Here is a 20,806-nt window from a genome sequence, read left to right as displayed (position 1 = left end):
GCCTTTTTTGAACCCAAAACAGCGGCGGATTTTGAGTTTTCGCTGCTTTTTTTTTGGCCCACCTGCAGCACACAAAAGGCAGAGTTGGTCAGACAGGAAAGACAAACGGCCAAAGCCCCCCGTACTCACCTGGAGCCCAAAACCCCCAAATTTCCACCCAAAACCCACCGGAACCTCGCCTTTTTTCACCTTTTTCTTCCAATTTTTCACCTCTTTTTTTTTTCCAATTTTTCACCTTTTTTTTCCAATTTTAAACCTCTTTTTTTCCGATTTTTATCCTTTTTTTTCTGATTTTTATCCTTTTTTTTTCTGATTTTTATCCTTTTTTTTCTGATTTTTATCCTTTTTTTTTCTGATTTTTATCCTTTTTTTTTCCAATTTTTAATCTCTTTTTTTTTCAATTTTTAACCTCTTTTTTTTTCAAATTTTCACCTTTTTTTTTTAATTAACCTTTTTTCTTTAACCTTTTTTTTCCAATTTTTCACCTTTTTTTTTCCAATTTTAAACCTTTTTTTTCCAATTTTTAACCTCTTTTTTTCTGATTTTTAACCTTTTTTTTTCAATTTTTAACCTTTTTTTTTTCAATTTTTAACCTCTTTTTTTTTCAAATTTTCACCTTTTTTTCCAATTTTTAACCTTTTTTTTCCAATTTTAAACCTTTTCTCCAATTTTAAACCTTTTTTTTTTAATTTTTAACCTTTTTTTTTAACCTTTTTTTTCCAATTTTTAACCTTTTTTTTTTAACTTTTTCCAATTTTTAACCTTTTTTTTTCTGATTTTTATCCTCTTTTTTTCAAAACTTTAACCCCTTTTTTTCCAATTTTTAACCTTTTTTTAAATTTTTTTTCATTTTTTTAAAATTTTTAACCTTTTTTATCCAATTTTTAACCTCTTTTTTTCTGATTTTTAACCTTTTTTTTTCAATTTTTAACCTTTTTTTTTCAATTTTTAACCTCTTTTTTTTTCAAATTTTCACCTTTTTTTCCAATTTTTAACCTTTTTTTTCCAATTTTAAACCTTTTTTTCTCCAATTTTAAACCTTTTTTTTCCAATTTTTAACCTTTTTTTTTAACTTTTTCCAATTTTTAACCTTTTTTTTTCTGATTTTTATCCTCTTTTTTTCAAAATTTTAACCCCTTTTTTTCCAATTTTTAACCTTTTTTTAAAATTTTTTTCATTTTTTTTTAAATTTTTAACCTTTTTTATCCAATTTTTAACCTCTTTTTTTCTGATTTTTATCCTTTTTTTTTCCAATTTTTAACCTTTTTTTTTCAATTTTTAACCTCTTTTTTTTTCAAATTTTCACCTTTTTTCTTAATTTTTAACCTTTTTTTTTAACCTTTTTTTCCAATTTTAAACCTTTTTTTCTCCAATTTTAAACCTTTTTTTTTCCAATTTTTAACCTTTTTTTTTTAACTTTTTCCAATTTTTAACCTCTTTTTTTCTGATTTTTATCCTTTTTTTTTCCAATTTTTCACTTTTTTTTCCAATTTTTAACCTTTTTTTTTTAACTTTTTCCAATTTTTAACCTTTTTTTTCCTGATTTTTATCCTTTTTTTTTTTCAAATTTTTAACCCCTTTTTTTCCAATTTTTAACCTTTTTTTTCCAATTTTTAACCTTTTTTAAAAATTTTTTTACTTTTTAAATTTTTAACTTTTTTTTCCAATTTTTAACCTTATTTTTTTAACCTTTTTTTTCCAATTTTTAACCTTTTTTTTAATTTTTAACTTTTTTTTGCAAATTTTAACCTTTTTTTTCTGATTTTTTAACCTTTTTTTTAACTTTTAACTTTTTTTTTGCCAAATTTTAACCCTTTTTAAAATTTTTTAAACATTTTTCAATTTTAAACCTTTTTGTTTTACTTTTTAAAAAATTTTTAAACCATTTTTCCCATTTTTAAACCTTTTTTCTTTTTTTTTGATTTCTAATATTTTTTTTTTAACCCAATTTTTTTGATTTTTAAAACTTTTTATATCCTTTTTATTTTTAACATTTCTTTTTTACTTTTCTTAATTTTTTTTACCTTTTTTTTGATTTTTAAATGTTTTTATTTTGTTTTTTTTTTTAAAAATTTTAACCATTTTTTACTTTTAATCCTTTTTATTTTCCTTTTTTTTTTATTTTGTAACTTTTTTTTGCTTTTTACATTTTTTTACTTTTTTCCATTTTTAACCTTATTTTTACTTTTTAAAAATTTTTTTAACATTTTTTTTCATCTTTAAACCTTTTTATATTCCTTTTTTTTTGCATTTTTTACCTCTTTTTAAATTTGTAAACCTTATTTTACTTTATTTACCTTTATTTTGGATTCTTAACCTTTTTTAAACTTTTTTTTTTTGCATTTTTTACCTTTTTACCCAATTTTTAACTTTTAACTTTTTTTTTTTGCATTTTTTACCTTTTTATTTTATTTTTTACCCTTTTTTATTTTACTTTTTTTCACATTTTAACCTTTTTTTCCTATTTCTTAAACTTTTTTTTGCATCTTTTACCTTTTTTTCCTATTTTTTACCCTTTTTATTTTCACATCTTATTCCTTTATTTTCTATTTTTAATTTTTTTTACCTTTTTTTTTTTTCTATTTTTAACATTTTTTACTTTCTCTTTGCAATTTTTACCTTTTCTTCACATTTTTAAACTTTTCTTTTACTTTTTTAAGTTTTTTTTTACCTTTTTGGATTTGTAAACATTTTTATTTCCCTTTTTTTGGCATTTTTACCCTTTTCTGAACCATTTTTCACCCTTTTCTGTATTTTTTTAACCTTTTTTCACTTTTTTTTCCCTTTTTTCACCATTTCTTTACCATATTTGGCATTTTTAATTTTTCCCCACTTTTCTTCCATTTTTTACCTTTTCTTTTGCATTTTTCATCCTTTTTTTCTATTTCTTAACATTTTTTAAAACTTTTTTTTGCATTTTTTCACCATTTTTACCATTATTTTTTAACCTTTTACCCCATTTTTTTTGTATTTTTAAACTTTTTCTCTTTTTTTCCATTACTAACATTTTTTTCTGCCTCTTTTACCCATTTTTTACCTTATTTTGAGTTTTTTAACCATTTTTACCTCTTTTTGGGGTACCTTTTACCCCATTTTTTGCCATTTTTAACCTTTTTTGGGCATTTTTTAACCATTTTTACCCTATTCATATTTCTTTTGTATTTTTTCCTTTTTTTTTTGCCATTTTTACCTTTTTTTTTACCATTTTTTGTGCATTTTTAAACCATTTTTATCCTTTTTTTGGTATTCTTTCCCTTTTTTTTTGTATTTTTCCTCCTTTTTTATCTTTTTCCACCTTTTTTTTCCATTTTTTCACCAATTTTTCATTTTTTTCACCATTTTCCCCCTTTTCTTTTTCCATTTTTTACCATTTTTCTCCTTTTTTTATTTTACCATTTTCCCTTTTTCTGCATTTTCCAAACCATTTTTAAACCATTTTCCCCCTTTTTTTCCTTTTTTTTTTCACCATTTTCCTCCCTTTTTCCTTCATTTTTAAACCAATTTTTCACCAATTTTTCACCTCTTTTTTCCTTGGTTATTTTTTTTCCCATTTTCCTTCATTTTTCCCCCATTTTTCCACTTTTTTCCCCATTTTTTCCTTTTCCAACTCATTTTCCCATTTTCCTTTTCACCACTTAAAACCTTTTTTTTTTTTACATTTTTTGCTATTTTTAACCACTTCAAACCAATTTTTTACCATTTCCTCTTTTTTTTTTTACATTTTTACCATTTTTCCTGTTTTTCCCACCATTTTTTTTACATTTTTTGCTATTTTTTAACCACTTCAAACCAATTTTTTACCATTTCCTCTTTTTTTTTTTTACATTTTTACCATTTTTTCTTTTTTACCACCACTTTTTTTTACACTTTTTGCTTTATTTACCATTTCCAACCATTTCTCCCATTTTTTTACCACTTTCCCTCTTTTTCCTTTCATTTTTTTATCATTTTTAAACCATTTTTCCTCTTTTTTTTTTTGCTATTTCCAACCATTTTTGGACCTTTTTAACCTTTTTTTTTACTTTTTAACCTTTTTTTTTTTGCTTTTTTCACCGTTTTTCACCATTTCCAAGCACCGGGACACCAAAATTTCCTCTCCAGTGACACCAAACCATCCCAAATCCGGGATTTTTCCTCAAAATCCACTTTTCTGGACCATTTTTAACCATTTTTGACCTTTTTGGACCCATTTTTCTCTGCAGTGACCTCAAAACACACCAGTTTTTTTTTTTTCCATATTTCACCTTTTTTCCCCCTAAATTCCACCATTTTCCTTTTATTTTTTCCGTATTTTTTTCCCTAAATTCCACTTTTTTAAACCATTTTTCTCTTTAAAATTCCACTTTTTTCCTTCAGTATTTTTTCCACCTTTTCCATCTCATTTTTCTCTCATTAATTCTCCTTCATTTTTACCCTAAAATCCACTTTTTTTCCCCATATTTCACCTTCTCCCCACAATATTTCTCCCAAAATTCACTTTTTTTTCTCTTTTACACTTTCCCACCATTTTTAAGTGGTTTTTTCCTCTAAAATTCCACTTTTTTCTCTCCATATTTTCCCCAAAATCCACTTTTTTCCTCCCTGCCGGGACCAGAGGCTGCAGGTGACCTTGGGAACATTTTTCCCACCTTTTCTTTTTTTAAAAATCCATTTTTCCCATTTTTTTTCCACCTTTACCTTCCTCCAAAACCCATTTTTTCCTTTTTTTTAACCACTTTTTAACCAAAATGTCTTTTTTTCCTACCAAAATCCCTTTTTTTTTGGTTTTCCTTTCCCAAACCCCCATTTTTCTACCATTTTTCCCCATTTCCCCCAATTTCTCCCCATTTTTTCCCATTTCCCACTCAATTTTCCTACAACTTTTCCCATTTAATTTTCCCTATTTTCCCCCAATTTCTCCCCCATTTCATTTTTCATATTTCCCCTCAATTTTCCTACAATTTTTTCCCATTTTTCCCCATTCCCCCCCTATTTTCCTACAATTTCTCCCCATTTTTTCCCATTTCCCCACAATTTTCCCCATTTCTCCCCATTTTTTCCCAAGTTTTCCCCATTCCATTTTCCCATTTCTTCCCCATTTCCTGTTTTCCCCCAATTTTCCCCATTTCATTTTTTCCCCCCATTTCCTCCCAATTTTTCCCCATTTCCCCCCAAAATTTCCCCATTCCATTTTTCCCTATTTCTCCCCATTTCCCTCCAATTTTTCCCAATTTTTCCCAATTTTTCCCCATTTTTCCCCCATTTCCCGACATTTTTCCCATTCCATTTTCCCCCATTTTTCCCCATTTCCCCCAAATTTTCCCCATTCTATTTTTCCCTATTTTCCCATTTTTCCCCATTTCCCCCCAATTTCCCCATTCCATTTTTTCCAATTTCCCCCATTTTTCCCCATTCCCCCCCAATTTTTCCCTATTTTCCCCCATTTTTTCCCCATTCCCCCCCCAATTTTCCCCATTCCATTTTTCCCAATTTCCCCCATTTTTTCCCATTCCATTTTTCCCTCTTTCCCCCCAATTTTTCCCTATTTCCCTCCCCATTCTTCCACATTTCCCCCCATTTTTTCCCCATTTCCCCCAATTTTTTTCCCATTTTTTCCCCATTTCCCCCCATTTTTTCCTCATTCCATTTTCCCCATTTTTCCCCCATTCTTCCCCATTTCCCCCATTTTTTCCCCATTCCCCCCAACTTTTTCCCCATTTCGCCCCATTTTTTCCCCATTTCCCCCCATTTTTTCCTCATTCAATTTTCCCCATTTTTTCCCCATTTCCCCCCTTTTTTTTCCCCATTCCCCCAACTTTTTCCCCATTTTTTCCCCATTCCCCCCCATATTTTTCCCCATTTCCCCCCAATTTTTCCTCATTCCATTTTCCCCATTTTTTCCCATTCCCATTTTTTCCCCATTTCCCCCCCATTTTTTCCCATTCCCCCCAATTTTCTCCCCATTTTTTTCCCCATTTCCCCCCATTTTTTCCTCATTCCATTCCCCCCCGTTTTTTCCCCATTTTCCCCCATTTTTTTCCCCATTCCCCCCAACTTTTTCCCCTTTTTTTTTCCCATTTCCCCCCATTTTTTTCCCCATTTTTTCCCCATTTTTTCCCAATTTCCCCCCATTTTCCCCCCTATCCCCCCCGGGCGTGTTTTGGGCCGAATCCGGCCGGTTTTGGCTCACTCACCCCATGGCGGCGCCGCGGGAGCCGCGGGAGCCGCGGGAGCCGCGCTCGAAGCCGCCGCGGGAGCCGAAGGCGCCGCGGCCGCGGCTGCGCTCGGCCGGCGCCGAGGAGCCGTAGCCACCGCCGGGCTCCTGGTAGCCCCCCGAGCTCAGGGAGCCGCCGTCCTGCCCGTAGCTGCTGGCTGCGGAGGGGAGAGCACGGGATCAGGGGGAAATTGGGAAAAATCGGGAAAAATCGGGAAAAATCGCGGGGTTTCACACCCAAATTTGAGAGATTTTGTCCCAAAATTCAGAGAATTCTGCCCCAAATCAACCCCAAGCTCCCCGTCCTGCCCGGAGCTGCTGGCTGCGGAGGGGAGAGCACGGGATCAGGGGAAATTTGGGAAAAATTGGGAAAAATCGGGAAAAATTGGGGGGTTTCAGACCAAAATCTGAGGGGTTTTGCCCCAAAATCCAGAGAATTTCACCCCAAATCAACCCCAAACTCCCCGTCCTGCCCGGAGCTGCTGGCTGCGGAGGGGAAACACGGGGTCAGGGGAAAATTGGGAAAAATTTGGGAAATTTGGGGAAAATCGGGGGAAAATCGGGAAATTTGGGGAAAATCGGGAAAAATTGGGGGGTTTTCGACCAAAATCTGAGGGGTTTTGCCCCAAAATTCAGAGAATTTCACCCCAAATCAACTCCAAACTCCCCGTCCTGCCCGGAGCTGCTGGCTGCGGAGGGGAGAGCACGGGATCAGGGGAAAATTGGGAAAAATCGGGAAAAATCGGGAAATTTGGGAAAAATCGGGAAAAATTGGGGGGTTTCAGACCAAAATCTGAGGGGTTTTGCCCCAAAATCCAGAGAATTTCACCCCAAATCAACCCCAAACTCCCCGTCCTGCCCGGAGCTGCTGGCTGCAGAGGGGAAACACGGGATCAGGGGAAAATTGGGGAAAATTTGGGAAATTTGGGGAAAATCGGGGGAAAATCGGGAAATTTGGGGAAAATCGGGAAAAATTGGGGGGTTTTCGACCAAAATCTGAGGGGTTTTGCCCCAAAATTCAGAGAATTCTGCCCCAAATCAACCCCAAGCTCCCCGTCCTGCCCAGAGCTGCTGGATGGGGAGGGGAAAGCACGGGATCAGGGGGAAATTGGGGAAAATTTGGGAAATTTGGGGGAAATTTGGGAAAAATCAGGAAAAATCGGGGGGTTTCAGAACCAAATCCAGGGAATTTTACCCCAAATCAACCCCAAGCTCCCCGTCCTGCCCGGAGCTGCTGGCTGCAGAGGGGAAACACGGGGTCAGGGGAAAATTGGGGAAAATCAGGGGGAATTTGGGAAATATCAGGGGAAATTTGGGGAAAATTGGGGAAAATCAGGAAAAATTGGGGGCTTTCAGATCCAAATCTGAGAGATTTTGCCCCAAAATCCAGGGAATTTCACCCCAAATCAAGCCCAAACTCCCCGTCCTGCCCGGAGCTGCTGGCTGCAGAGGGGAAACACGGGATCAGGGGAAAATTGGGGAAAATTTGGGCAAAATCAGGGGAATTTTGGGGAAAATCGGGAGAAATCTGGAAAAATCAGGGGAAATTTGGGAAAGTCAGGGGAAATTTGGGGAAAATTGGGAAAAATCGGGGGAAAATCAGGAAAAATCGGGGGAAATTTGGGAAAAATCGGGAAAAATCAGGGGAAATTTGGGCAAAATCGGGGGAAATTTGGGAAAAATCGGGGGAAATTTGGGAAAAAAATCGGGAAAAATCAGGGGAAATTTGGGTAAAATCGGGGGAAATTTGGGAAAAAATCGGGAAAAATCGGGGGTTTCAGACCCAAATCCAGGGAATTTCACCCCAAATCAAACCCAACACCCCCAGAGCTGCTGGCTGGGGAGGGGGGAAAATGGGGATCAGGAGAATTCCAGAATTCTGGAGAAAATGGGGGGAAATTTGGGAAAAATCGGGAAAAATCCGGGGGTTTCAGACCCAAATCCGAGGGGTTCTGCCCCAAATTCCACGGATTTTCTCCCAGATTCCATGGGGGGGGTTGTAGGATGAGAGTTCCCATCCCAAATCCCTGAATCCCACCCCAAATCCTCCCAAATTCCCCCATTTCAGCCAATTTTCTTCCCAAATTGTGACAAATGCTCCCAAGTTTTTGCCCAAAATCGGTGGCTTTCGCCCCAAAATTCCCCATTTTTTGGGGGAATTTAACTCACATCCCCAGAAACAATTTGGGATGGGGTGCAACATGACTGCTCCCATCCCAAATCCCAAAATTCCACCCTAAATTCCCCGATTTTCACAGATTTCACTCCCAATTTCACACAAAACTCTGCCGATTTTGCCCAAAATCCGCGGATTTCACCCCAAAAATCCCGGTTTTTTTGGGAATTTTATTCAGATCCCTGGATATCATTTGGGGCAGGGTTGTAGGATAACAGTTCCCATCCCAAGTCCCTGAATTCCAACCCAAACCCCCCAAAATCCCCCATTTTTGCCGATTTCACTCCTGATTTTGCCCAAATTCCGCGGATTTCACCCCAAAATTCCCGGTTTTTTTATGGAATGTGACTCACAGCCCCCGGAGCTGTACTGGCCCTGCTGGCTGTAGCTCGGGGGTTGTTGTAGGACGACTGTTCCCGTCCCAAACCCCCCAAAATTCCACCCCAAAATCCCCATTTTTGCCGATTTCACTCCCGATTTTGCCCAATTTCACTCCTGATTTTGCCCAAATTCCGTGGATTTCTCCCCAAAATTCCCGTTTTTTTTATGGAATGTGACTCACAGCCCCCGGAGCTGTACTGGCCCTGCTGGCTGTAGCTCGGGGGTTGTTGTAGGACGACTGTTCCCATCCCAAACCCCCCAAAATTCCACCCCAAAATCCCCATTTTTGCCGATTTCGCCCAAATTCCGTGGATTTCTCCCCAAAATTCCCGGTTTTTTTATGGAATGTGACTCACAGCCCCCGGAGCTGTACTGGCCCTGCTGGCTGTAGCTCGGGGGTTGTTGTAGGACGACTGTTCCCATCCCAAACCCCCCAAAATTCCACCCCAAAATCCCCATTTTTGCCGATTTCGCCCAAATTCCGTGGATTTCTCCCCAAAATTCCCGGTTTTTTTATGGAATGTGACTCACAGCCCCCGGAGCTGTACTGGCCCTGCTGGCTGTAGCTCGGGGGTTGTTGTAGGATGACTGTTCCCGTCCCAAACCCCCCAAAATTCCACCCCAAAATCCCCATTTTTGCCGATTTCACTCCCGATTTTGCCCGAATTCCGTGGATTTCTCCCCAAAATTCCCGTTTTTTTTATGGAATGTGACTCACAGCCCCCGGAGCTGTACTGGCCCTGCTGGCTGTAGCTCGGGGGCGGGTTGTAGGAGCTCTGCTGGCCGTAGCTCTGCTGGCTGTAGCCCCCGCTCTGCTGCTGGCTGTAGCCGCCGCTCGGCGCCTGCCCGTAGCTGGAGCTGCCCGAGCCGCTGCCGTAGCTGGGGGGAAACGGGTAATTAACGCTAATTAGCGATTAATGAGTTAATTAATCACCTCCCAGAGGCCGAGGCAGCCGCGGGGGGGTCAGGAATACCCAGGGCAGGAGGAGCTCTGGGGTCACTGGCAGTGACCAGTTTGGGGTTGGGCGTTCCCAGTTTAGGGTTTATATTAACAATAACCCCCAATTAACACTAATTAAGATTAATGAGTTAATTAATCACCTCCCAGAGGCCGAGGCAGCCACAAGGGATCAGGAATAGCCAGGGCAGGAGGAGCTCTGGGGTCACTGGCAGTGACCGGTTTGGGGTTGGGCGTTCCCAGTTTGGGGTCTGGGTTTACCACAACTAACAATCAGTAATTATTAATTAATTAACAGTTAATTAATCACCTCCCAGAGGCCGAGGCAGCCGCGGGGGGCTGGGAATAGCCAGGGTAGGAGGAGCTCTGGCCATAGCTGCCCTGGGAGCTCTGCCCGGAGCCGAAGCCGCCGGAGCCGTAGGAGGGAGGAGCCGCCGGCGCTGAGTAACCTGCGGGTTAATTACAGCTAATTAGTGATTAATTACCGCTAATTAACGATTAATTAACGGCTCGTTTCAACGTGGAGGGGGAGGGGAAAGTGGGGGAAAACAGGGGAAATCGGGGGGGGGAATTGCGGAAAAAATTGGGGGAAATTGGGGGAAAAATGAGGGAAATTGGGGGATACAAAGACAAGAGCTTTTGGGAATTTTGGGGATTTTTTGGGAATTTTTTTGGGATTTTTTTTGGGATTTTTTAGCATTTTTGGCCTCACTCACCGCTCTGGTTCTGTCCAGCCAGTTTTGGGTCAATTTTGGGTCCATTCTGGCTCAATTTTGAGCCAATTTTAGCTCCAAAAGTGCCGATTTTGGGTACAATGTGACGGAAAAATGGGAAATTGTGGGAAATTTTTTTGGGAATTTTTGGGAATGCTGAGCTCACTCACCGCTCTGGCTCTGCCCAGCCAGTTCTGGGTCAATTTTGGGTCCATTCTGGCCCAATTTTGAGCCAATTTTAGCCCCAAAAGTGTCGATTTTGGGTACAATGTGACGGAAAAATGGGAAATTTTGGGAATTTCAGGGAATTTTTTTGGGAATTTTGGGAACATTACCCTCACTTACCGCTCTGGCTCAGCCCAGGCAGTTTTGGAGCAATTCTGGGTCCATTTTGGGTCAGTTTTGAGCCACTTTTGGCTCCAGAAGTGCCGATTTTGGGTCCAGTGTGACAGAACCACGGGGATTTTTGGGAAATTCGGCATTTTTTTGGGAATTTTGGGAATGTTACCCTCACTCAACGCTCTGGCTCTGCCCAGGCAGTTTTGGAACAATTTTGGGTCCATTTTGGGTCAGTTTTGAGCCAGTTTTGGCTCCAGAAGTGCCGATTTTGGGTACAATATGATAGAAAAATGGGGATTTTTGGGAATTTCGGGATTTTTTTGGGAATTTTTGGGAATGTTACCCTCACTCACCGCTCTGGCTCTGCCCAGGCAGTTTTGGAGCAATTCTGGGTCCATTTTGGGTCAGTTTTGAGCCAGTTTTGGCTCCAGAAGTGCCGATTTTGGGTCCAGTGTGACAGAACCACGGGGATTTTTGGGAAATTCGGGATTTTTTTGGGAATTTTTGGGAATGTTACCCTCACTCACCGCTCTGGTTCTGCCCAGCCAGTTCTGGGTCAATTTTGGGTCCATTCTGGGTCAATTCTGAGCCAGTTTTAGCCCCAAAAGTGCCGATTTTGGGTACAATATGATAGGAAAATGGGGATTTTTGGGAATTTCGGGATTTTTTGGGAATTTTTGGGAATGTTACCCTCACTCACCGCTCTGGCTCTGCCCGTAGGACGAGCTGGAGCCGCCCTGGCCGGAGCCCGTGTCCGAGCTCTGCCTTTGGGCTCAGTTTGGGGCAGTTTTGGCTCCCGTGGGATACAAGGCTGGGGATTTTTGGGAATTTGGGGATTTTTTTGGGAATTTTTGGGAACGTTACCCTCACTCACCGCTCTGGCTCTGCCCAGGCAGTTTTGGAGCAATTCTGGGTCCATTTTGGGTCAGTTTTGAGCCACTTTTGGCTCCAGAAGTGCCGATTTTGGGTCCAGTGTGACAAAACCATGGGGATTTTTGGGAATTTGGGGATTTTTTTGGGAATTTTTGGGAATGTTACCCTCACTCACCGCTCTGGCTCTGCCCGTAGGACGAGCTGTAGCCGCCCTGGCCGTAGCCCGTGTCCGAGCTCTGCCCGTAGCCGCCGTAGCTCTGCTGGGAGTAGCTCTGGCCCCCGCCCTGCGAGTAGCTCTGGCTGGGGGGGGCGGGGTAGGCGCCGTAGCTGAGGAGAAAAAAACCCAAAATTGGGTAAAAAAACCCCAAAATTGGGCAAAAAAACCCCAAATTGGGGAAAAAAACCCAAAATTGGAAAAAAAACCCTCTGGAAAGGGACATTTGGAGGGGTGGGGAAGGGGGGTTTTTACCTTTGTGTCGCCGTCTGGCTGTAATCTGGGGAGGAAAGGGTTAAAAAAATCGGGTTAATCAAGCAGAAATTGCTTAAATAAATTCATTGCGTCTGATTTATTTAATCTGAGCAGAAAACGGTTAAAAAATGGGGTTAATCAGTCAAGAATTAAGTAAATTTACAGTCCCTGATTTATTTAATCTCAGCAAGAAACGGTTAAAAAATCGGGTTAATCAAGCAGAAATTGCTTAAAATGAATTTATTTCCCCTGATCTGCTTACTCTGGGCAAGAAACGGTTAAAAAATTGAGTTAATCAATCAGAAATTGCTTAAATAAATTTATTTCCCCTGATCTGCTTACTCTGGGCAAGAAACGGTTAAAAAAATCAGGTTAATCAGGCAGAAATCAAATAAATTTATTGTCCCTGATTTATTTAATCTGGGCAGGAAACAGTTAAAAAAATGGGTTAATCAGTCAGAAATTGTTTAAAATAAATTTATTTTCCCTGTTTTACTTATTCTGAGGAGAAAAGGGTTAAAAAAAATCGGGTTAGTGAGGCAAAAATCAAATCAAATCAATTTATTGTCCCTGATTTATTTAATCCTGGGAGGAAAGGGTTAAAAAATCGGGTTAATGAAGCAGAACTCAAAATAAATTTATTGTCCCTGATTTATTTAATCTGGGGAGGAAAGGGTTAAAAAATTAGGTCAATCAATCAAAACTTGTTTAAAATAAATTTATTTTCCCTGATTTATTTAATCCTGGGATGAAAGGGTTTAAAAATCGGGTTATTCAAAGAGAAATCAAATAAAATAGATTTATTGTCCCTGATTTGTTTGCTCTAGGTAGGAAGGAGTTAAAAAATCGGGTTAATCAAATAGAAATCAAATAAAATAAATTTATTCTCCCTAATTTATTAAAATTTTGGGGAAAAATGGTTAAAAAATTTGGGTTAATCAGCCAGAAATAGCTTTAAATAAATTTATTTAATCGGGGGAGAAATGGGGGAGAAAAGCTTCAGATAATAAAAAAAGTTTATTTTTCCTGATTTATTAAATCTGAAAAAAAAAGGGTTTAAAAATCTGGGTTAATCAATCAAAAATTGCTTAAAATAAATTTGTTTTCCCTAATTTATTAAATCTAGGCAGGAAAGAGTTAAAAAATCTGGGTTAAACAATCAGAAATCAAATCAAACCAATTTATTTTCCATTATTTAATTAATCTGGGAAATAATGGATTAAACTTCCATTTAATCAATCAAAAATTGTTAAAAATAAATTCATTTTCCTTAATTTATTTAATTTGGGGAGAAAAAGGTTAAAAATTTTGAGTTAATCAGTCAGGAATTATTTAAATTTCTTTTCCCTGATTTATTCCATCTGGGGGGGGAAAGGGTTAAAAACTTGGGGTTAATCAATCAGAAATTAATTAAAATAAATTTTAAAATTTTAAAAATTCCATTTCTTTGATGTCTCCAGCTGCTAATTAAAAGATTTTAATAAAAAAAAAAAACAGTAAAAATAGCTCGAAATAAACTGGCTCATTGTTAATTAACGCCTCTAATTAAGCCCATTCCTATTACACTAATTAGCAACAGCACGGTTTTAAATAGAAACGCCGCCTTTTAATTAATTATTTTTTTGCATTCATTAATTTAAAATAATTAATTTATTAATTTTGATTATTGCTCTTAACTATTAACAAGCCCCTTTCAGCTACAAGCAATTAAAAAAGCTTTAGGTTAATTAAGCAATCTTAAAACATCGTTAATAAATTAATTATGTAATCGATATAATAATTCAATAATATGCTCATTATTTATTAATAACAAATTCCTGTTTTTGTATAATTATTGTTGTTATAAGTAGTTTTAATTAAGCAATAGGCACCAAAAAACCTCAATTTATCCAAATTTATTCATTATTAATGCCCCGAATTCATTAATATTCATGCAATATTAGTGACTAACATTATTACTGCTTATTAACACCATATTTTTAATTTATTAGCACAAATTTAACGCTAAATTCGTGTTTTTAAAGGGCTTTTACCCTGATTTTTATAATTAAAGTACTCCCTTAATGATTAATAACGCCATTAATTAATTAAAGGGTGTTTCCATCATTAAAATCCAATCAGTGCCCAATTATTTATCAATAAACCTACTTAATTCCTGTAATTAACAGCAATTCATTAGCCAATAATGAAAAAAGAAATCATCCTATTAATATTTAAAACTCTTTATACGACCCATTAATTTTATATTAATAAGCTACAAAAATTTAATTAAAGAACTTAAAATTAGTGAAGTTTTTTACACCTAATGGGCCTAAAAATATCTCTAAATAAAAAAATGAATTTACTAACGTCATTATTTATTAACAGGAACCTTCTAACTACAGAAATAAAGTTAAAATAAATAAATTTTAGTATTTTAATTCAATAATTAAGAGTAATTTTTGATTTTAGGGCAGAAATAGCGAAATTTCGGCACAAAGTAAAGGGAAATTTGGGGTTTTCATCCATCCAAAGGCACCAAATCCCTGCCGGAGAGCGAAATTTCCCTCCCAGAGGGCAATTAACGAATTTATCCCCTGAAACCAACGCAAATTTTAATTTTTAATTGTAAAAAAAAAAGAAATTAAAGAGTAATTTTATTATTAAATGGCTAAATGAACGCGAAGCCTTCAACCCCCCTCAGGCTCAGCACAACGAAAAGGGTTTAAAATTCCGGATTTTACAGCAAAAAATCCCCCTCCAAAAGCACTCCGAGCTCGAATTGAATTATTTCATTTATAAAAAATTAAAATTAAAAAGGAATTTCCTTCTTTCGACAGAAAAATTCCAGCAGAAATTTAAAATTCCCCTCAGGCACCACACAACAAAAGGGGGTGTGAAAGCACACGGTTCTCACAGCAAAAAAGCATCTAAAACCTCATAAAATCAAAGAATTAAACAACTGAAAATTAAAATTAAAAAGGATAAATTGAAATTTAAATATTTCGATGTTCAAACGAAAGGGAAAAATTTAAACTCCCCTCAGGCTTCGCCTAACAAAAGCGGTGCCCCGGGGGGGAATATTTGGGGCCTAAAAATCTGCACTCAAAACGGGATTTCCCCCAACAAAAGTGACATGAACAGCAAAATAAAACATAAATAAAACATAATTTAATTATAAAAATTGATATTTCATGAAAATACTTTGAATTTTCCCTCAGAAATCCGCCCCAAAGCGCGGGGAACGGAACCCTCCCCCTCACGACATGGCGGCAATTTCCCGCCTCGCAGGGGAGAAACCGCGGTGGGGGGGGGGAATGGGGGGATTTTTAACGTCGAAAGCGAAGTTTTGGGGTGGAATTTTTTTTAATTGATTTGTTTAATTCGATTTGATTGATTTTGATTTAATTGAATTGGATTCCATTGCACTGAACGGAAGGACCCGGATGTGTCACTGCGGCAGCGGCGCCGCGCACGCGCCGCGCGCACAAAATGGCGGCGGTGGCGCAGAGGCAAAACCACAAAATGGCGGGCGGGCAAAAAAGCGGGTCCCAGAGCGCCTAAAACACCCCGAAATCACCGCAAAATCCGAACAATTTCCCGCGAGTTCCGTCCAAAATTCAAGTTTTTCTGTTAAAATCGGCGGTTTCGGGGTTAATTCTCCTCCCCGCTGCAGGCGCGCAGCATCCGGGCGCGGCGCTTTGTTCGGCCCCCGCCCCATCCGCGATGGTTTTAGCAGGAAAAAGGAACCCAGAAAAGCCCCCGAAATCTGCGGTTTGGGATTAAAACGTAAGTGCCAAAGTGGGGAAATATTAAAAGGAGAAGGGGAAATAAATTAAAAATCAAAAATAGACAAGCGAGGCGTGGCGGAAACGGGACGGCATCAAACCCCAGAGAGCGCAAACCGCACACAGCCCCGGAGCAGCGCCGAAGGTTTAAAATCCACAATGAAACAACGCCTCAGCTACACCACTGAACGAGGAAACGACCGTTTCAAATCGCGCTGATTGAAAACAACACCACCGAGGCCGTGTTAAGCGCGGCGGCCGCCGGAACCCCCTCAGGATCCCCCCTCGGTGCTCCCACACCGCGCCGGGCGCTGCAGCCCCCGCCCGCCCCCGGGGTCCCCGCGGCAAGGAGGGGTCTGGGGGTCCCTCCCCGAGGCTCGGGGGTCCCTGCCCGGGTTAAAAGGGAGGTGTTTTGGGGGGGGTTCCCGACGGTTGCCGGTACCGTTGGAGGCCATGGCGGTGCCGCGCGTCCCGCGTCCGCTCCACGTGGCGCCCGCACTGCGCGCCGCGCGCGCCCCGCCCGCCCTTTTATAACCTCGGCCGGCACCTCCCACCCGCGGGGGAACGTGGGGGGGGAGCTGGAGGTGGTACGGTCCTGGAGGGGAAAAGGGGGCGGGACGGGCAGAGGGGTGGGCGGGGCGAGGGGCGGGGCTAAAGATAGCGGGGGTTCCTATAGGGGACAGGGCCCGGAGCAGGTACGGGGGGGGGGGGGGGGGTCTATAGGGGACAGGGGGGGTCCTATAGGGGATGGGGGGGGTCTATAGGGGATGGGGGGGTTCTATAGGGGACAGACCCCATGGAGGGGGTGGGGGAGGGATTCTATAGGGGATGGGGGGGGTCCTATAGGGGACAGACCCCTATAGAGGGTGGGGGAGGGGCTCTATAGGGGACAGACCCCTACAGAGGGTGGGGGAGGGGCTCTATAGGGGACAGACCCCATGGAGGGGGTGCGGGAGGGGCTCTATAGGGGACAGACCCCTATAGAGGGTGGGGGAGGGGCTCTATAGGGGACAGACCCCATGGAGGGGTGGGGGAGGGGCTCTATAGGGGATGGGGGGGGTTCTATAGGGGACAGACCCCAAAAAATGTGTGGGGGAGGGGGTTCTATAGGGGACAGGGGGGTCTATAGGGGACAGACCCCATGGAGGGGGTGGGGGAGGGGCTCTATAGGGGACAGACCCCAAAAAATGTGTGGGGGAGGGGTTCTATAGGGGACAGACCCCTATAGAGGGTGGGGGAGGGGCGCTATAGGAGACCCATCCCCCAGGAGGGTGGGGGAGGGGATTCCGTAGGGGACAGGAACCTATAGAGGGTGGGGGAGGGGCTCTGTGGGGGTCTGGGGGCTCTATGGGGCGGGGGAGGGGCTCTGTGGGGTGGGGGAGGGGCTCTGTGGGGTGGGGAGGGGCTCTGTGGGGTGGGGGAGGGGCTCTATAGGGTGGGGGAGGGGCTCTGTAGGGGTCAGCCCCTATGGATGGGGTGGGGGAGGGGTCGGAGGGGCAGCAGGAGGGGGAGGGGCAGCCATGGGGGGGGAGGGTTCCTATAGGGGGAGTGACCGCTGTGGGGGCGGGGCCCGGTGTCCACTCCCAGTGTCCACTCCCAGTGTCCATTCCCACTCCCAGTGTCCACTCTCACTGTCCACTGTCCACCCCCACTGTCCAGTGTCCACTCCCACTGTCCACTCCCACTCCCAGTGTCCACTCCCAGTGTCCACTCCCAGTGTCCACTCCCAGTGTCCACTCCCGCTGTCCAGTGTCCACTCCCAGTGTCCACTCCCACTCCCAGTGTCCATTCTCACTGTCCACTCCCAGTGTCCACTCCCAGTGTCCACCCCCACTGTCCAGTGTCCACTCCCAGTGTCCACTCCCAGTGTCCATTCTCACTGTCCACTCCCACTGTCCACTCCCACTGTCCACTCCCACTCCCAGTGTCCACTCCCAGTGTCCACTCCCACTCCTAGTGTCCACTCCCAGTGTCCATTCTCACTGTCCACTCCCAGTGTCCACTCCCAGTGTCCACTCCCACTGTCCAGTGTCCACTCCCAGTGTCCACTCCCAGTGTCCACTCCCAGTGTCCACTCCCAGTGTCCACTCCCACTGTCCAGTGTCCACTCCCAGTGTCCACTCCCAGTGTCCACTCCCACTCCCAGTGTCCACTCCCACTGTCCATTCTCACTGTCCACTCCCAGTGTCCACTCCCACTGTCCATTCTCACTGTCCACTCCCAGTGTCCATTCTCACTGTCCACTCCCAGTGTCCACTCTAGCGTCCACCCCTGCGGCCCCATGGCCACCCTGGACTGTGTCCGAGCGGGCGGCCGGAGCCTGGATCGCCGCCTGGACGCCGTCCCCGGCCAGGCCCTGCTGGCCGGCCTGCGGGCGGCCGGAGCCGTGTCCGAGCCCGAGGTGGCCGCGCTCGGACCGCCGGACAGCTCGGGCTGGGCGCGGCGACTCCGCGCTCTGGCCGTGGCCAAAGGGGACCGGACGTGCCACGTCCTGCTGACCGTCCTGGAGGGGCTGGAGGGGCCGCCCCGGCCGGGGCCCTTCGGTGAGTGACCGCTCCCGTGTCCGGCCGGGGGGCACTGGTCACTCCATTGGTCACCCCAGTGGTCACTCCAGTGGTCACCCCAGTGGTCACTCCAGTGGTCATTTTGGGGGATTTTTTTGGTATTTTCCCCCGTTTTTCCCAGTTTGTATGACCACAACTTCGGTGAGTGACCGCTCCCGTGTCCGGCCGGGGGGCACTGGTCACTCCATTGGTCACCCCAGTGGTCACTCCAGTGGTCATTTTGGGGGATTTTTTTGGTATTTCCCCCATTTTTACCAGTTTGTATGACCACAACTTTGGTGAGTGACCGCTCCCATGTCCGGCCATGGGGTCAGTGTCCATTGGTCACTCATTGGTCACCCCAGTGGTCACCCCAGTGGTCACTCATTGGTCACCCCAGTGGTCACTGCGGTGGTCAACACATGGGTCACTCCAGTGGTCATTTTGGGATTTTTTCCCATTTTTATGTCCCCAACTTCAGTGAGTGACCGTTCCGATGTCCGGCCATGAGGTCAGTGTCCATTGGTCACTCCATTGGTCACCCCAGTGGTCACTCCATTGGTCACTCCAGTGGTCACTCCATTGGTCACTCCATTGGTCACTCCAGTGGTCACTCCAGTGGTCACTCCATTGGTCACTCCATTGGTCACTGCAGTGGTCACTCCATTGGTCACCCCAGTGGTCACTCCATTGGTCACTCCAGTGGTCACTCCAGTGGTCACTCTAGTGACCATCCCAGTGGTCACTGCAGTGGTCACTCCATTGGTCACTCCATTGGTCACCCCAGTGGTCACTCCAGTGGTCACTCCATTGGTCACTCCATGGTCACTCCAGTGGTCACTCCATTGGTCACTCCATTGGTCACTCCATTGGTCACTCATTGGTCACTCCAGTGGTCACTCCAGTGGTCACTCCAGTGGTCACTCCAGTGGTCATTTCCGGCGTTTCTCCCCGTTTCCGCAGATTTTTACGACCCGCAGCGCGACGCCGCGCCCGGGCACCGCTCGGACTGTCCGTGCTGCCGGCCGGAGCCCGGCCGGACGCGCGAGGAAGAGGAGGGCGCGCCCGGACACCGCGGCCAGGGCCCCGAGGATGAGGAGGGAGAGCCCAAAATCGGCGACGAAGGCCCCGGGGATGATGAAGGTGGAGCAGGGGATGAAGGCCCCGAGGATGAGGAGGGAGAACCCAAAAATGAGGAAGAAACCCCCGAGGATGATGAAGGAGAGCCCAAAAACGGGGATGAAGGCCCCGAGGATGAGGAGGATGGAGCAGGGGATGAAGGCCCCGAGGATGAGGAGGATGGAGCAGGGGATGAAGGCCCCGAGGATGAGGAGGATGGAGCAGGGGATGAAGGCCCCGAGGATGAGGAGGATGGAGGGGATGAAGGCCCCGAGGATGAGGAGGATGGAGGGGATGAAGGCCCCGAGGATGAGGAGGATGGAGCAGGGGACGAAGGCCCCGAGGATGAGGAGGATGGAGGAGGGGATGAAGATTAGGGGGGGGAGGGACTGAGGAGGAGGAGGAGGGTGGGGAGGAAGATGATGGAGATGATGAAGATGATGATGAAGATGATGAAGATGAGGAGGAATTTTGGGTCAAAAAAAGCCCAAAGTGGAGCTTTGAGCCTCCATGGTGATGATGATGATGATGATGAAGATGAGGAGGAATTTTGGGTCAAAAAAGGCTCAAAATGGAGCTTTGAGCCTCCATGGTGATGATGATGATGATGAAGATGAAAATTATGATGATGATGAAGATGAGGAGGAATTTTGGGTCAAAAAAGGCTCAAAGTGGAGCTTTGAGCCTCCATGATGACGATGATGAAGATGAGGAAGATGAGGAGGAATTTTGGGTCAAAAAAAGCCCAAAATGGACCCTTGGGCCTCCATCAAAATGAAGATGAAGATGAGCTCCATGATGATGATGATGAAGAAAACGTTGACGATGAAGATGATGACCAATTTTGGGGTAAAAAAAGCCCAAAACGGACACTTGGGTCTCCATGATGATGATGAAGATGATGAAGATGATGAAGATGAGAAATTTTGGGTCAAAAAAAGCCCAAATTGGGCCTTTGGTCCTCCACGATGACGATGAAGATGAAGATGGCCTCCATGGAGATGATGAAGACGCCGATGAAGATGACGACCAATTTTGGGTCAAAAAAAGCCCAAACCGGGCCCTTGTCCCACCCCACCCCCACCCGGAGCCTTCCTCCCTCCCCTCCTCCCCCTCGCCCCTCCCCCAAATAAAGCCCCGCCCCCTCCGCTTTGGCCGCTTTGGGCTCTCCTTGACCCCCACCATGACCAATGTCCACTTTGGGGGCGTGGCCTTGACCCCCACCATGACCAATGTCCACTTTGGGGGCGTGGCCTTGACCCCCACCATGACCAA

At 43.3% G+C, this 20,806-nt stretch overlaps 2 protein-coding genes and 1 long non-coding RNA gene across 3 annotated transcripts in view; 1 reads left to right on the top strand and 2 right to left on the bottom strand.

The window, feature by feature from the left end:
• Positions 1-16,391, bottom strand: part of FUS (FUS RNA binding protein) — a 30,295-nt gene extending 13,904 nt beyond the window's left edge. The window contains exons 1-6 of the mRNA XM_053933221.1: positions 16,312-16,391; positions 12,103-12,127; positions 11,809-11,960; positions 10,019-10,157; positions 9,469-9,629; positions 6,174-6,351 (exon numbers count right to left, since the gene is read on the bottom strand). Coding sequence (XP_053789196.1) covers positions 6,174-6,351; positions 9,469-9,629; positions 10,019-10,157; positions 11,809-11,960; positions 12,103-12,127; positions 16,312-16,324 — 668 coding nt within the window. The 5' untranslated portion in view covers positions 16,325-16,391. The remainder of the gene's footprint in view (positions 1-6,173; positions 6,352-9,468; positions 9,630-10,018; positions 10,158-11,808; positions 11,961-12,102; positions 12,128-16,311) is intronic.
• On the bottom strand, positions 1,187-1,779 carry LOC128782750 (uncharacterized). Its single transcript, XR_008428886.1, has 3 exons — positions 1,750-1,779; positions 1,676-1,710; positions 1,187-1,313 (listed from the first exon to the last, which is right to left on the bottom strand). It is a non-coding gene; the product is annotated as an uncharacterized LOC128782750 (long non-coding RNA).
• Positions 16,392-16,534: 143 nt separating the features above from the next.
• Positions 16,535-20,699, top strand: LOC128782747 (S-antigen protein-like). The gene is made up of 3 exons (XM_053933224.1): positions 16,535-16,564; positions 18,120-18,412; positions 19,376-20,699. Exons 2-3 carry the CDS (start codon positions 18,151-18,153, stop codon positions 19,906-19,908), a joined length of 795 nt encoding a protein of 264 aa, XP_053789199.1. The 5' UTR covers positions 16,535-16,564; positions 18,120-18,150; the 3' UTR covers positions 19,909-20,699.
• Positions 20,700-20,806: the final 107 nt, after the last annotated feature.

The sequence above is a fragment of the Vidua chalybeata genome (assembly GCF_026979565.1).
Source record: "Vidua chalybeata isolate OUT-0048 chromosome 37 unlocalized genomic scaffold, bVidCha1 merged haplotype SUPER_37_unloc_1, whole genome shotgun sequence".
In the NCBI taxonomy this organism is placed as follows: Eukaryota; Metazoa; Chordata; class Aves; order Passeriformes; family Viduidae; genus Vidua; species Vidua chalybeata.
This window is presented reverse-complemented; position numbering and strand designations above follow the sequence as displayed.

Excerpts from the sequence above, each read along its gene's own strand:
- LOC128782747 (XM_053933224.1), top strand. The coding sequence starts at position 18,151 with ATGGCCACCCTGGACTGTGTCCGAGCGGGCGGCCGGAGCCTGGATCGC. Across the intron at positions 18,413-19,375 it reads GCCCCGGCCGGGGCCCTTCG|ATTTTTACGACCCGCAGCGC; the intron begins GTGAGTGACCGC and ends CCGTTTCCGCAG.